The 17,701-nt window shown below is 31.5% G+C and overlaps 2 protein-coding genes and 1 long non-coding RNA gene across 4 annotated transcripts; all 3 read left to right on the top strand.

Annotated features, from left to right (window-relative positions):
• Positions 1-3,042: 3,042 nt before the first annotated feature.
• Positions 3,043-8,592, top strand: LOC100778280 (uncharacterized). 2 transcript variants are annotated; one of them, XM_006602088.4, is made up of 8 exons: positions 3,043-3,254; positions 3,375-3,433; positions 5,152-5,442; positions 6,855-7,168; positions 7,241-7,367; positions 7,454-7,729; positions 7,840-7,941; positions 8,027-8,592. In XM_006602088.4, the coding sequence occupies exons 2-8, from the start codon at positions 3,410-3,412 to the stop codon at positions 8,384-8,386; spliced, it is 1,494 nt and encodes a 497-aa protein (XP_006602151.1). In that variant the 5' UTR covers positions 3,043-3,254; positions 3,375-3,409; the 3' UTR covers positions 8,387-8,592. The 2 variants fall into 2 exon arrangements, with proteins under 2 accessions (XP_006602151.1, XP_006602152.1); XM_006602089.4 differs by having other exon boundaries at positions 3,053-3,254; positions 6,861-7,168.
• Positions 8,593-9,526: 934 nt separating this feature from the next.
• On the top strand, positions 9,527-11,370 carry LOC102663349 (uncharacterized). The gene is made up of 4 exons (XM_041011751.1): positions 9,527-9,570; positions 10,109-10,275; positions 10,403-10,434; positions 11,201-11,370. The coding sequence occupies exons 1-4, from the start codon at positions 9,527-9,529 to the stop codon at positions 11,351-11,353; spliced, it is 396 nt and encodes a 131-aa protein (XP_040867685.1). The 3' UTR covers positions 11,354-11,370.
• Positions 11,371-14,274: 2,904 nt separating this feature from the next.
• On the top strand, positions 14,275-15,152 carry LOC121174032 (uncharacterized). Its single transcript, XR_005889719.1, has 2 exons — positions 14,275-14,888; positions 14,996-15,152. It is a non-coding gene; the product is annotated as an uncharacterized lncRNA (long non-coding RNA).
• Positions 15,153-17,701: the final 2,549 nt, after the last annotated feature.

The raw sequence follows: 17,701 nt of genomic DNA, 5'->3' as shown, positions 1-17,701 counted from the left end.
TCATGGTTCAAAAACTGTATATAATCTAAGGAGTAAAAAGTGTAAATAATCTAAGGATAAAATAGATAAAATTGATGGTTGGTTTGTTGTTATAAAGGAAGGGACAAATAGTAGGAGGGCCATCTTGTCTTGTAAACAAAATGCTACTACAAAGGCAAGGAGAATCCATGGACCATGACCATGGCTGTTATCACTTGCATTAATATGCAACAATTTTGCTACTCCATAATGAGGTTGTGGGGATTCAAAATTCATCAATATGCAACAGTTTGTCAAACATTATGCTACATGCCTCAACATGATCAATTTCATCTAAGTTACATGACCCATAAGAATTTGACCAGCCATAAGTTGGTTTGGCTAACTTTTCATTCATTTGAAGCCTTTTTACTATGATGAGTCATGGTTATCTCTATCTGAGGGCACGAAACTTGCAATTGCCTACCAAGTATAGACAGAGTCTCTTGACATTCAGCCAACTTTTTCTCTGCAGCTGCTAGCTTTTTATCTTGATGTCAAGAAGATATTAGAAAAAAAGAGGAGAAAAAGATGATGAAGATTTTGGTTTTCTCCTTTTTCCACATTTTGATCATTTCAAATCCTAACCAGGTTTTTTATTGTTCCCTAATTTTTTAGTTCATTGCTCGTTGGTCTTTACATACTTATGTGGTACTCATTGGCACTGCAAGAACCTAGTTTTGGAGTGACATTGCTCACTGGTCCTTACATACTCATGTGGTACTCATTGGCAGTGCAAGAACCTAGTTCTAGAGTGACATTGCTCGTCGGTCCTTACATTGTTCCCTAACCTAGGTTTTAATGTCCTTAATTTTAGGGTTTTTTTTTATTGAAGCTTCTATAAAAAATCTCGCATTGTTTCTGGTTGTTATTTTCTTTTTTTATTATTATTTCTAGTTGGATGTGTTATTGAGATGGAGTGAAGTATGAGCATAGGTTTCATTTCAATTTAGTGTTTTATCACCAGAGCACTATTTTTGGTGTGAATGAGTTGTATGGGTCTCAAATGGAATATTGGTTGGAAAAGGGACATTGTTTAGCTTGCCTCTGCTTGCTAATTGTTTGTACACTGGCACTATTTGGATTAAATTCTCCATGAGTAATATAAACAATATTATACTATAATACACTAGCATTAAGAAAGCTTTGAATGTTAGAAAAAAATGAATATATATATATATATATATATATATATATATATATATATATATATATATATATATATATATAAGTGTTCCTCTTAGATTGAATGCTCCTAATCTTCTCTCAGACTCTCACTGTCTTTATAAGCTGACTTTGTCAAAATTTGTTAAAAGTCTAACTAACTTTAGCTCCTTCACCAACAGAAGTCATAAACTAGCCCATTGGGTAGAAATGAGATTATCTCAATGAAGAAATTAGATTGATACTATTCTCATTCGTAGAGAATAAAATGAAACGATTAAATATATTTGGCAAGGGCTCTTAGATCAAAATTAAGGTTAAGTTTGGCTACTTTTCTCAGAATCATGAATGCATCTTCTTTGCCAACCAAGTTTTGAAATAACTACATGTAGACTACTAAGCAAGTGGTGTTTCGAACAAATTTAATTGCCTACTAGAGCAAAACAATGCATGGTTTTGTTGCTTTATGCAAGGAACTCCTTTTGTACTTCTATTCAATTGGTATCTGAAGTAATGTGCACATTTGAGTTCAAAAGGAAATCAGTCATAATATAGCTAAAACACTGCATCAAACTAAGAAAATAGGATATGATGTACCCTTATTCTAAATAAAATAGTTGTTTAATGCTACTAAGTACTAACTCTAGTGATACATTTGTCATTGCACCTATGAAACTTATTTTTCAATAATGGGAAAAAACAATTGTCCCTTTTAGGGAAAACAAAAATGAAAATGTGAAGAAAAGATGGAAAACAAACCAGAACACAATTTAGCTCACATGAGAAGCATCGTTGCGGAAGAAGGCAATGGTGGACAGGCAGCGTCACGATGGCGAACAAGTGGTGGCGCAATGGTAACGAGAGAGTTGCAACTAAGAGTGCCGACCCAAACTAAATCAGTTTTTAAGAACCGTTGTTAAGGTATTCCGAACAACATCCTTTTAATTACATAACATCAATGTTGACTCAGCACACACAACATCAATTTATTTTTTTTAAAAAAATCAATATTAAAGACAATATTTTATTTACAAAAATACTTCCCTATATTTTGTAAAATCAATTTTCAACAAAATTGACATTAACTAAATGATGTTGAATTTTTTATATATAGTAGTGAGTTTATATGAGTAATTCTTGGACTATATACTTTTTAACCAAAGTTTGATCTTTCTATTATGGCATTTGTAGTTGAAAAAATTTATTTACTGAAATTGATAGCAACCTACTTCTGACATAGGCTAGTATACTTCTTCTCTTATGTAGCAAAATGATCAAACTCTCATAATCTAATAGCTCTATTGTACATGTTTTCAGGACTAGCCTATAGACACGCAAAGTAAAGTCTTTAGATTTCCAAAATTTATAGACAAAAAAAGGCCCCCAAAAATTTTATTATTAAAATTTATTACTTATTTTTAAAAAATATTAATTAATGGATACATATATAACATTAATTAAATTTATATTTTTTAATATTATATAATATTTTAAGTAAAAAAGTAATATATATAAAATTGTAAAAGTTAAGATCTAAAGATTTTAAATTAATATAAATAACTGAATAAAAATATATTTACTTACTTAAAATATTTAAATGTGTTTCACTTATCTTAAAAATATTTTAAAGTAAAATTAAAAATTAAAAATTAAAAAATATTTAAATGTGTTTTCGTTATATCAACGATATTCACATGTCATGAGCAGATCCATTTAAAAATTGAAAAACGTAAAATTTGTGGACACCAAAAGGGTATTCCCTTTCTTAGATGAGAATGAAATATTAAATAAAATTTAATTATAATTATAACAATGAATAGAAAAAATTTGGGTTCATTAAAAAAAAAAAAACAATTACAGTTAAAAAAACACCGCTTGTTTGTAGTGACCGCTGGTTTGGTGTCAAGTGTAGCGACTGCTGCTTTCGGTCGCCGAGTAATTCCCAAATCATATAAAGAAGGAACTGACTCAATCACTTTGTTTCTCTTTCTTTACCCTAATCAATTTGTAGAGTCCCTCAGTCCCATTGTCGTTGTCTTGTGTCGCCGTGCTCCAGTCGACCTCTCCAACGTGTAAAAATCGCTGCTTTATTCTAATGGATTGTTTTGTTTTTCTTTCATTTTTGCCCATGACGTGCTTGTGTTTATGCTTCTTCTTCTTCTTTTTTTTTCATTTTTAATTTGGGGTTGCAGAAAGAAGGAAGAAGAAGTAGTAGTTGCTACTTGATATGGCTCCAAAGAGGAAGCGCCAGGTAATGCCTTTTGTTTTTCATCCAATGCATCTCATTCATTAGGGATTCTCCCTTCACAGTTATGATGACGTTAATTTTGTATATTTTTTTAATCACTGTCATTACTGTCGTTCCTCTTTTTTTATTGTTTTAGTGACTATTTTTAATATCAGTTTTGTGTAATGCCTTGCTTGTGTCTCTGTTATTTTTTGCATGCTATAAGAATGGGGGGATTGAAAGCCCCGTCAACTCTTAGCAAACTCCCTCAGTTTTCGTTTGGAGATAGATAGCTCAAGTTGATTTTTTTTTTTTAAAAAATAAAATGAATATAAGTCTTGGATGGGTTAATTAATAGTTTGAAACTTAGGATTTAAGGCAATATGAATTGGTTTGAAAGACTTGGATTTGTGAGAGACTTCAAAGGGGATTTTATGACAGACTTGGTTAGACTGAGTGGAAATTAAAGGTGCTTTACATACTAATAGTTTATATATGGGTGCTGTCATGATTTTCATTTTCCAACTCATGCTATGAAAATGAGACTTGTAGGGGATGATTTGTCTTTGCCTGGTGCTATAATATTTTAAAGGTTGCTATTACTTAATAAAATGGGTAACAAAGAAATATGTTTAAAAGATTGAGTTAAATAGGATATAAACTGGTTTGAAAGGTTGGGTTTAGAGGAATCATGATTGTGGTTTTCTGCCAGAATATAAAAGTGGTTTCTTTATAATTCTTTCTTACTGTAAGAATAGATTAAACCTCATTGAGGTTCTGCATATTATATAAAACAATGTTTGAAAATTGAAGTTTTATGCTGCTGTAGCTGTTACAACTATTTATCGAGAACTATTGAATGAAACCCAGTTTATGATTTGATTCACAATCTTGGATTTTTAGAAGGCTATTAAAAAGGTTTCTATTACATCTAGCAAGACATATATCAATGAAACTAGATGGCCTGGTAATGATAGTTTTTGAAGATTACACAAGATAGTAACTTGGCATAAATTTGGTTGTTAAAAGGTATATGGCTCATTTTCTGTGTGTTATGTGCTCCTTCTTTGAGTGATTAATCGTTCATGACGCATGGGCTATTTTTTCTTCAATGATTATAAACTGGTTTTAGTCATTTGAATTGGTCATATGCATCAAGTAGCATTTTTTAACTCATTTTTGCATGCTGTCAAAGTTTGAGCAGTCCTTACTCATTTAGTCAAAACTTGAGCCAGACACATTAGATTTGAGTGTTGTTTTTTTTTGTTATAACCCAGAGACATATATCTTTTAACCCACAAAATTTCAGATTTTATCTCCTTAACTTGCCCAAAGTCAATGTAAATTATGCACATTTGAAGTTCTGGTAGCACTCATTCATTCAAGCACAAGTTGGCTTATACTTATCCATTTGATGCAAGATCTGTCCCATTAGGAAGTTGAAACATAATGGTACATTGGATAAATTTTTCATGGTTTAAGTCCAATAGATGCAGTCCCATATTCTACTGTGAGATTGTTGTAAGATCCTATTTCTTACAGCACCTGTCTTGTATGCACAATAAGTGCATTTTGTTCTAAACATCAATAACTCATTTTCTTTATTTGTCCCTTTCTTTTGATTTCCCCCCCTGATTGTTTATTGTTATTCAAATGGCAAACAGACAATTTATAATGAAAATTCTCACCTTTATAATCATGTTCTCAACATAGTCTGCTTGGTTAATTTTGTGTAATTGCAGATGGCAGTCAAAGATCAGAATAAAGGAAAAGCTTTTAAGAGTCATCCAACAATTCAACTTGCTAGGCATCTAGCAGAGATAACTTCTCAAATTCCTCCATGTGTTTCATCACATGCAATATCTCATCCTACTGATCCTCCTGCTAGGACATCTGATGTGATACCTCCACCTTCAATACTAGGGGTACACTCTCCATGTACTTCACAACCAACAAATCCAGATGCAGAATGTAGCCTTGACATGGCCTCAGAGAAGACAACTTCTGTTCGCAAAAAGTTTGTTAGGCAGCAGGTAATGCCTTTTATTCTTCATTCAGTGAATCTCATTGATTTGGGGTTTCCTCCTCCACAGCTGTGACGAACTTAAATTTGTATATGCTTCAATCACCATCATTAGTGTTATTCCTCTTGTTATTTTTTTAATGACAAGTTGGAATCTCAGTTTTGAGTAATGGCTTGAATGGTTTCTATACTATTCTGTATGCTACATGAATGGTGGATTTGGAAGCCCCATGAACTTGTAATTTGCAAACCCCCTCAGTTTTCATTTGGAGATAGCTTAAGTTGAATTACATAAAATGGTGTCTGGATTACTAGCTTGAAACTCAGGATGTAAGGCAATATGAATTGGTTTGAAAGACTTGGTTTATGGCAAACTTCAAAGGGAATTTTGCTTCTTTATCTCGTTGTATGGACTAAATTTTATTAACTTCTGTGTGTAATTATGCATGATTATAGTGATTTTTTTATTCATTTGAGTTGCTCATTGATTCTATGGTCTTCACAGTTTTTACATGATGCCTTTTGGGAGTCCGTCACTTAAAAACAGTGTTTTGATGTTTCCTACATAGTTGTATTATTCAGACCATGTAATGCTTATGATTTAACTTTTGAGGATTATATAGTTGGGCTGTGAATACTTTTGTTCATTGATTTTACCGTGCATGCAAAATGCAAGGAACAAGCTCCGTTACGAAGTTGATGGATTGCATTATCTCTGCATGATTTCTATTGGATTTTCTTAGTTTGTTATTATAGCTGTTCTTTATGACTTATACCTGCGATTTCATTTTCTGATTGTAGTGTATGCATTAAAAGTGTTGGATTTAATACATATTTTGATTCTAGATATCGGGCTGCACTCATTTACAACTCAAACCTATGAATACTTTTGTTTTTTACCATGCGTGCAAAATGCAAGGAACAAGCTCCGTTACGAAGTTGATGGATTGCATGTATCTCTGCATAATTTCTATTGGATTTTCTTCGTTTGTTATTATAGCTGTTCTTTATGACTTATTCCTTCGATTTCATTTTCTGATTGTAGTGTATGCATTAAAAGTGTTGGATTTAATACATATTTTGATTCTAGATATCGGGCTGCACTCATTTACAACTCAAACCTGTGATCCTATATAAGCTCCATTGTTTCTTTGTTTTGATTAGTTTTGGATATTTTCTCCCCTTATTGGCATGTATCTGCTACTGCTATGATAAATTCTTGTTAGCAGCCAAGTTTTAAGGCCATTGGGTAAATTTTTCATGGTTTAATAAGTCGAATAGATGCAGTTTGTTCTAATCATCAATAAGTCATTTACTTTATTTGCCCCTTCCCCCCCCTCCCCACCGCCGAATGTTATTGTTAAGCAATTTATAATGAACTCTCACCTTTTTTAATCATGTTCTCATACTCTGCATTGTTAGTTGCAGGTGGCAGAGAAAGATCCGAATAAAGGAAAAGCTTCCAAGAGTCATCCAACGAAACACCGTACTGCATATCTATCACAGATGACTTCTCAAAATCCACCATGTGCATCACGACCAACTAATTCAATGGAAGGGGCACACCTACCTGCTAGGATATCTGATGTATCACTTCCACCTTCAGTGGAAGGGGTACACTCACCATGTACATCACAACCAATGAATTCAGATGCAGGACGTACTGATAGATCTTTTGCTGCATTAGAGACACAAAGAAATGATGCCAAGCCAATTTTATATCTTGATGAGCAAGGGTATGCTGTTCTATTTTGTTACTTATTTGACTATGACTTTTTAAACTTGTGATTTGCATGTAATATTTGCAGATTCTTACCTTCTCGCTCTGCTGCTAATGGGATTGGGGATATCCTCAAGAGGAATTTTACTGATCCCTGGCCATCATGGAAAAAGATACCAATTAGCACAAGAAACTCTTGGTTTGAAGAGTTTTTGGTTAAGTTTCTTATATTAATTATTACATTTGATTTGGATATGTATATTTAGTCTACTTTTAGCTAACTTGTTGCCTGTATATATAGGAAAACTTCTCTGTTTCTCCACCGGATTACAATTGGGCTAAAAAGAATTTTGAAATGCGAGGTTCAGTATTGATGAAAAATTATCTAAACAAGGCTCGAACCACAATGGATAAACCACATTGGATTAAAGATGTTGTCTGGGAGAGATTGTGCGAGCATTGGACATCTGAAGGATTCAAAAAGAAGAGTACCCAAGCAAAAACAAATCGGGCATCTAATTATGGAGCATCTCACACTGGTGGCTCTATTAGCGCTTCACAGCATAGAGCTAATATGGTTAAGTTGTCAATGAATTTAATTCATTGCACTGTTTATCTCGTGTGATTTAGTTTAATAATCTCTAACTTAAAATCTAACAAGTTCTTGTATTATTTGTTGTATGTTAGATGAAAGAGACTGGAACTGCTCCTACTCCATTGGAGTTGTTTCGTCGCACACACCAACGTAAGGACAACACATGGGTGGATAGGAGATCACAACATGTAAATGTAATGAACTCTCACCTTTATAATCTTGTATTTGTTTATGGCATTGTTTTATTCTTACTTATTAGGCTTATATTGGTGATGTTAGGAGGCATTTGCACGCACATTGAAACATATGACCAAAAGAGCATTGGCAGAAGGAAAACCTTCACCAAGTGAATTAGATGTGTGGTGCGATGTAGCTAGATCAAAGAAAGGAAAAGTATATGGACTTGGAATGAAATCTACAGTTATGGCAACAAGTCCTTGCTACAATTGTTCATCTTCTTCATCAAGGGAGTGGGTAAAAAAACAAGAGTTTGATGAATTGACCAAAGAGATGGAAGAAGTTAAAAATGAAAGAGATAAGCTTCAAGCCAGAGTTGCAAACACTGAGAGGCTTCTAGAGCATAACAATGCATTGATACGAGAATTGATTGAAAGCATGAACATGCCATGTATAATATAAATGACAATCAAGAAGAAGGTGAAGATGACAGTCAAGATGAAGGTGAAGATGACAGTGAATATGAAGATGACGAGGAGTCACTAAGTGAACCATAGCGACTCATTGATACTGGCCTACTTTTAATATAATAGTGTCTGTATGGCAAATGTTTTGTACTTTGGTTATTAATGTTTTACTTAATGTGTTTATATATATATTGTTATGTATGTCTATTAGGTTCATATACTTTAGCTTATTTTGAAATTTTATTTCATATGTATATACCTATTAGATTCAAAAAGTAGAAATTAGATATATTTTAAATTAATTATTTTTCTCCTAGATTACAAAATAATGATCGATTTAGTGGCATATTCTTTTAAATAACCAATATAATCGGTGGCTAAATCAATAATTAAATTCGGTTATTAAATTAATCAAGAGATCAATCAATCAATAAATTTTAACGTTGCTTGCAAAATCAGCAAGAAATAAGTCTTCAAATCAATTTTTGAAATTTCTTTGAAACTGGTCTCTAAAATTTTGTTGCTACATATTTGCTAGTGACCAATGGTTTAGCAATTGATTATTATTTATCTTTAATTTGTCTAGTCCTTATTTATCTTTAATTTGTCTAATCCTTAGTGAATAATCTTGTATCTTAAACATGTAATTAGGGTTTCGATCCTAAGTCTGAATGAAGGATACTCGGATTCACCAAAAATAAAATTGTGTAGTCATTGATTTACTTTAATGATAAATAAAAATGATCTCTAAGGACAATTTTTTTTATAGTGATATAGGTGGAATTGGTGAGCAACTTTGAATTATCTAGTCAATCAAGCCAACCTCAATGAATGCTTAGAGGTGTTAAAGCAGGTCAACCCAACTCATTTTAGTTGGTTCACCACTAGTTGAACTTTAAACGGATCAAGCCAATTCAACTCACCTTTTGGTGAGTCATGAAAATTTCAACCCGACTCACAACATCTTGGTGGGTTGGCTAACTAAATTCTTAAAAAGAATCAAAAAATGAAAACATCAATATTATTTTTCTCATTATTTTTTTAAGTCACATTTTTCCTTCAAGACATTTAACAATTCAAATGATCCAAATACAAATAATAGATAACACTATAATATTTAAGTATTAAGCCATTCATGATTCAAATAGCAAATAAAAAGCATAGTGCCATTCAAATCAGGTGATCTAAATGACATCATTTTAGAATAACATTATTATTCAAGTAATGTGGAGAAGTAGCCTAATGACACCATTCAAATGACATACAATTAATCAATTAACATAATAATACAAGTGTTTATATATATATATATATATATATTATAATATAATATAATATAACTTTTGTGAGAACACTTTCTTTATATGAAAACAATTATTAATAACAATCATCATATCAAGATTAAAAATATTAGACAATTAAAATTAACACGGACAAAAAAGAATTTTGAAATACAAGATATAGAAATAATAAAAGATATTCTAAATGAGGCTCAAGTCACAACGAATAAACCAAATTGAGTCAAAGACGATGTTTGGGAGAGATTATGTGAGCATTGAAAATCTGAAGAATTAAAAAAGAAGAGCACCCAAGCTAATATGGTTAAGTTGTCATTTAATACAATTTATTGTATTGTTTACCTTGTATGATTTAGTGTAAATGATCTTTTACTTTAAAACCTTCAAGTTCTTAACTTTTATTCTTTGTTCTATTTTAGAGTAAGAGAATGGAACCCTTCCCACACTCCATTGGACTTGTTTCGTCTCAAGCATCAACGTAAGGACAACAACACATGGGTGGATATACAGGTGGGTATATATGGGTGTAGGCCCATGGATGGTTTGTTTAACCCACAAGACCAAACGGGTCTGGAACACAAAAAATGTTTGTCCATTTAAACTTGAGCTTATTTTGCATGATCCATTTAATCTGTTAAACAGATTAATTCTACGGGTTAATGGGCTATCGTGCTAATCAATTACTTTTTTGAATAATATTTATTATTATATAGTTTTATTAGTGTGTTTGAATAATTACTGCTTGGTATTTGATTAGTATATGTTGACTTCAATCTTAGTATTTCAATATTTATAGTTTCTTGATGTAAAAAGTTAGAGATATTAGGTTTTTTATGCTTTTATTTGATGTTTGAGTGATGTCGATGATGCATTCTTTTAGATTTTATTATTTCATTAATGAATGCATAATCTCTTGTATTTTTTGTAGATGAAGACTCCTTTCTTAGTATTTCAATACTTATATTTTCTTGATGTAAAAAGTTAGAGATAGAATTTTTTATGCTTTTGTTGATGTTTGAGTGACATAGATTGTTTGTTTTTTTGTTGTTTTTGTTTTTAAGATTTTACTATTTCATTAATGAATGCACATTTTCTTATATTTTTTGTCAAGCTTATGGTGTTTTTTTTCTTCTTTTTCCTTCAATTTTTTTTTATCATTTTTTATATAATTTTTCAAAAGCAGTTTTTAATTTTATTTTACAATTTTCATACTTTGATTATTGGGCTAGCAAATCAGTTCATTAGCGTGTAAGATAAGTGGGCTGGATGCGGTCTAGGTAAAAATGTGGTCCATTTAATATGCGGATCAGCTTGATATACTCCATTTAAATGAAGATCAAAATGGATTGGACTAACCCATATACTCACCTATAGATGGATATGGGATTGTAACATTTAAATATAATGAATTATTATCACCTTTATAATGATGTAATTGTTTATAGTGTTGTTTTACTCTATTTTGGTTTGGTATGAAACACTTATTAGGCTTATATTGGTGATGACGGGAGGAATTTGCAAGAACATTGGAACAATGGGCCAAAAGTGCCTTTGCACAAGGAAATCCTCCACCAAACGAGTCAGATGTGTGGCATGTAGTTAGGAAGAAGAAAGGCAAAATGTATGGGCTTGGAATGACAGGAATGTCTTGCTATCATCTATGAAGCATCGACACCGACACAAATACTGGACACGACATGTAGACACCTGTAATGTCCAAAATGTAGGACACGGACACGGCTATATATATATATATATATATATATATATATATATATATATATATATATATATATATATATATATATATAATATTAAATAAAATAAAATTACATAAAATTAAAGATGAGCTATATGCATAAAAGATCTAAATTGAAAATCAAGATTTATATATTCATCTTCATCTAAAAAGAACTTTTCCTATGATAATGAGTCACAAATGGGATAGGTTGCTAATTAAAATTTAAACATTAATATTTTATAAAGAAAATGTTAAATAAAAAATAAAATTATATTTAATCTCTTGTAAATATTAAATACAATTAATATTTACTATAAAAATTTAGTAAATTAATAATAAATAGTTATAAGAAAATGTAGAATTATTGAGAAATAAATACAGATTTACCTTAACCATTCAGTTGAAGGACCACGCAACATCATCGCCACATGGACTCGTATAGTTGGTTACACTCAAGAGCCAATGCCACCATGACTCATGAGGAAGTGGAAATTAAAAAAAATTAAAAAAAGAGTGTAAACAAAAACGTTTCTCAAATGGAAAAAAACTTTTTTTCCTCACCTTATTAATATATCATTTTCTCTGTGTGTCTCTCTCTAGAGGAAAATAAAAAGGGCAAACAAAAACTCTTTCCCCCTTTTCATCTGAACATCATTGTCGTTTAATCCAAATTGCTTTGTCGTTTTACTCTCTAAATCGGAAGTTACAACCCGCCGCCGCCGCCGCCGCCGTGCTCGGCGTATCTCTCTGCCGCCGCAGCTCCTTCATTCGAATCTCGCTCTAATGCGATTCCTCAAACATCAACCGATTCTTCTGTCGTTTTTCTTTTCTACCTTCTCTTCTTTTGATATTCGCAGTCCGGTGAGTCCTTATCGGAGGAGGAGCACGCACGATTATTAACCTGCGCATGTCCACTTGGTGGGCCGCGTCCAATCGTGCGCTTCCTGCGTCCAACCGTGTCCGGTGACGGCGGATGCAGCGAACACTGCGTCGCACTGTAGTCGTACCCGTTTGCGTGTCCGGTGCGCCTCTGATGCGGGACGCGGCACTTCAGCGGCGTGTCCGTGCTTCATAGGCTATCATGGCTCATCTTCATCAATGGAGTGGGCAAAAAAACAATATTTTAATGAATGAAGAAAAAAAATGAATGAAATTAGAAATGAAAGAGATAAGCTTCAAAGTAAAGTTGCAAATATGGAGAGGCTTGCCGAGCATAACAATGCATTGATTCAAGAATTGATGGAAAGTATGAACAAATCATCTACAATAGACGAAATTCAAGATGAGGATGGGAGTAACTAAGTGAACCATAGTGACTCATTGATATTGATTTACCTTTAATGTGATTCTGTCTCACAGCAAATGTTTTGTACTTTGTATATTAATGTATTCATATATTGACCTCATTTTTTAATTTGGTGTGTTTGTGTATTTAGTTGTCTAGCAGGTTCATATATATATATATATATATATATGTATTTGGAATTTGGAAAGGCTATTTCATATACATGTCTATCAAGTTTGGAAAAATAAAAATAGGATATATTTTAATTTGTTTTATAATACAAAATAATGACCAATTTAGTGACCAATTCTTTTAAACATTCAATAAAATACATTGTTGAAGTAGTCACTAAAATTGGTGAAGAGATCAATTTTTATATCAATCTTTAAATTAGACTTTAAAATTAGTCTCTAAATATTGGTTGTTAAATATTTGCAACCAACGACTTAGCAACTTATTATAATTTGTCACTAATTTGTTTATTTTATCTATTAAAAAATTGGTTTTCAATGAATTTTTTTCTTATAGCGGTATAGGTTGAGTCCATGTATGTGTACATATCTATTTATAATTTATAATAATAATAATAATAATAATAATATATAAAAGTTGAGTCACAAAAGGTGATGTTGCCACCCATAAATTTTAGAAATCATAGATTCTTTCATGTTAATTTTATTTTGCTTATGTGACATACTTCTTTCATTTCACAATTTGTCATACTCTCTTTATTTCACAGTACTAATGTTTTTCAAGTGAAAGCCTGAAACAAATGTCTTTAATGAGTTACTAAACTCATTAAAATCATTCAAAAATATTAATATTATTCATAAGATAAATTTCAATCCTTGACTATACAACTAACAAAATTGATATTTCCCATTTAGTATGTTTTGCATATATTAAAAACAATTGCGTATATAATTGTAGAAGAATATTTAGTAAAGGAGGTGTCTCAAAGTATTCAAGATGTGGCTGGAGAGTGGTACATATGTCATCATCATCTAGGATATTGCCTACTTGCATATGAGCACAACAGATTACATGTGACCCAAAAATTAAAAAAAAAAAGTATTATTTGATGCCATTCATTGTTTCTTAAGTTAAAACAACTCATTAGTAATCTATGAAATACTCCATTTTATTATTTGCATGGTGTTATAATTCAAATATTTAATTTTATTTTACATTTCCAATACAGATATACTAGTGACAATTTTTTTTGAACATAAAAGTGTAAAACTCTTAAAGTGTAAAATGGTGCAATAAGGGGAAGGGCATAAAGGGGGAGAAATATATTTATTTCAAGGTTTAGTTATGTTTTTGATTCATGATATATACTAGATTTTTGCATTTGATCCTGATAAATCTTTCCTTCGAATCGGCTCCCTGGTATTGGAAAAGTTTTGTTTTAAATCCCTGTCGTTAAGTGATGACGTGTCCGTTAAATATTTGATAGTAAGATTTGTAACAACTAAAAAACCGTCAGTATTTATTAAAAATTATCCGTATTTGTTTCAACTCAATTATCCCTCCATACACCCTCAATTCCACGAACACTAACCTTCTCCTCACTCCATTTGCGAATCAATCTCTAGTTTCATTCCCTTCTCTCACACATTTCTCCTTGCTCTCCATCCCTTATTTCGTCATCTCGCCAGAACATTCTGCTGTGAGCTTCCACCAGCAAATCCACCTCCACCTCCACTATCACCACCGACAACTCTAATGGCGCCAACTCCACCGCCTTCGTCATCCATGCCTCCACCGTTCTTTGTCATTGACTCCCATGGCAACAAAGTCGAGGACTCTGACAGCCTCCACCTCGTCCTCACCCTCCTGCTCCCCCACCCTCTCCAAAAACATTGTTTTTTTTCATGCGTGACATGTCACTAACCTCTGTCACTCTACGTCTTCGAGCTATATATGCCTCCTCTCTCACTCTGTGTATTCTCTGTCACCGGTGGCAGCATGCGGCAACCAGGGTGGAGGAGATCAGAAGGCTCCTCGTTCTTGCCGAGGAGGAGTCTGATAGGGCAGAGACAGAGTCAGAGGCTTTGTATTACCACCAATACGACGTTGTTTTGGCGGAACCACCGAGGAACAAAGTATGCGCCGTGTGTTAATCTCCCACCACCATAGACTGCCCAAGGTGCAAAATGGTTCATTACTGGTATGCTATTGATTTCAATTTCTTCTATACGTGATTAGGTTTTCTTTTTTCTTTACTATATAATGTTGCATAATTTTTGTCTTTCTGTTGCATGAACTTGGCAAAAGGGTGCACAAAGATGGTGGTTTCAATAGAAGGGGATTGTGGGGGAGGCACATAAGGTTTTTGATGAAATGATTAAGAGAAGTTTATTTATTTATTTTTACTTTAATTGATTCTGGCATCTAAAATAATTTTTTTCAAATATCAAGGAACATATTCAAAGGAAAATTTTATTAGGGATCAAATGCAAAAATCAGATATATATCAGATATCAAAAACATATTTAAGTCTTATTTCAAAGGAGAGAAATTAATATCATTGCATATGTTTATGACATATTATAGATTGGGGTGCAACTACCCCTATTTCACATTATGTAGTTCCACCTCTGATTGTAAGTGTAAGTGTGTGCATGCATGTGCATTTGTGTGTGCATGTGTGCCATTCATTTTTTAAGGCATGATAGATCAAAATGGGAAGAAATCTTTAGGAATAAGTAATGGAAACAAATTTGGTATAATTAAAATAATCCAATTTCTGCAAATTAGGTTCAATATTATTTTTAAATATAATATGAATTAAAACAAAAATTTATAGACTCAATTTAACTTATGTTCAAGGAACATATATAAATTTAGTACACGAATTCTTGTCCATCCCCTGCAAACATCTATTCTTTCCAGAAATTAGACTCTTTTGTCCAACCCCACAAGATCCTCTAGTACTTGCTGGGGTTAAAAAAACAACTCTGAAGCATAAAAATTACAATAATCATTCCTAAATCCACCCCAACCATCCTAAGTGTTGTCAGAGACATACTTTACTTATTCTCCAAATAGGTTCCCACAATGTAGTAATTGAACCTAGTCTCATCATGGCTATTCTTCAAAACATGCTTCACATGATTCTCCACTACATTTCCTCATATTTCCTCTAACAGAAACTAGGTAAAAGTTAGGTCACTCCCACGTACCCCTACCACCCTTGGAATGGATAGATAAGTTATTCCTCTTGCTTCCTTACACTTCCCACCAGCATCCTCCAATGACCATCCTTGCCCCACCAAACTATTGTGGGATCACGAAATGCAGTGCAGTCTACATCTTTATTACCAACCACAAGTGGGTTGTGTTTGTCTGGTTTTACACATTTTTGGAGTGGATCATTTGGATCTTTAGCTTCGAATAACATTGTAACAAGTGTTATTTTCATTTATAACTTTAGTATATAAGATCACGACTCCTTACCTAGGACTATGATGGTAGACCTTACCAATTACAAAACTTATCAAAGGCTTGGATGAATGAATAGCGTGTTCAATGGTCATCCATATATATATAAAAGAAGATTTTGATTCTATGTGATGATATTAGATGTGATGATATTAGATGACAATCTCATATTCATTCCATAAAAAAATATTAAATGATATTATTCAATTCAAATCAATATTATTATATTATGTAAATAGATTCTATTTTATTATTTATTCTATTAAAATTATATTCAATTATTATTTTATTAAACACAAACAATTCCATTTTTAGAATTTTTATTCTCAATCAATTATTTCATTCATTTTTTAATATTTTTTAATAAAAATTCTAATATTGATCATTAATGTAACTACGAAAAATTATCAATTAGTTTATTTTATTCCTTTTTAGTATTTTTTTAGTTAACAATATATCATTTTTAGGAAAAATGTATTAAGTTATATCAGTTTTGCAGAGCAACCATAAACTGATCATGTTTTGATTCATGTAATTTAAAATTTAAAAATGAAATATTAAATCCCTGAATCACATTATTGATAAAAACATGTTCAAATGTTAAAGAACATTTTAAGTTTCAATAATAACATTCTCCCATTTGAAATAAGTTTTTAGTTCAAATCATTTTTTCCCTTATTTATTCAATTAAAGAAGATTTTTATATTTCAAATTAATTTATTTGATTAATGCTCAAATTTCTTCAATTAACAATATATATAAAATATTAAATAGGAAATAATATTCATGGGATACATTTTTTATGAAGTATGAAATTTTAAGGAAACACAAACTTGATGCATCTATACCAAAATATAGTATACATCATATAAAATTTTAGTATCATTTTTATAACATTTAATATTTTATTGTATATTAATATCTTAATTATTATATATATATAAACTGTGTAAAATATTTTATACTATTATATAACTCTTTTTCTCATAAAAAAATTATAAATTAACTAATCCCTGTGCAGGAAATGAGGGAGCATTAAGTAAAATCTATAATATGTGATAGATCTTACATATGTACTCTTAAATACTATTATTAAAAGTAATTTGAGGTCAATTTCTTTTGAGAAAATTATAATCACTTCCTCTTATATCTCTATAAAATGACACATATCCCCTCTAATTTTTAAGTGATCGAACAATATTAACCTCCCTTGTTTATTTCTTTAACTAACATACACAATCCCTTGTAAAATAACATCTTTCATGCACGAAGAAAAAACACCAATACAAGCCACAACAAATGTATGACAGAGTCCTTTTATACAGATCTCAAACTTTTGCAATAATAGCTCAATGGTGTTTGAATCATAATATGCAGCATTTTTTGATAATTTCATGTGTGATTCTGTTTTTGTAATTTTGTCTTCTTTTCATTCTTCACTAAATAAAAAAGGATAAAATATGTGTTAGTTCTATGATAAATAAACAAATTTTATGTTTATTTTTAAATAATTTTTTTTATTGAGTCTCTAATAAAATA

Source organism: Glycine max, chromosome 18 (assembly GCF_000004515.6).
Source record: "Glycine max cultivar Williams 82 chromosome 18, Glycine_max_v4.0, whole genome shotgun sequence".
NCBI lineage: Eukaryota > Viridiplantae > Streptophyta > Magnoliopsida > Fabales > Fabaceae > Glycine > Glycine max.
Note: the sequence above shows the minus strand (reverse complement) of the source record. Positions and strands in the feature narration are given on the sequence as shown.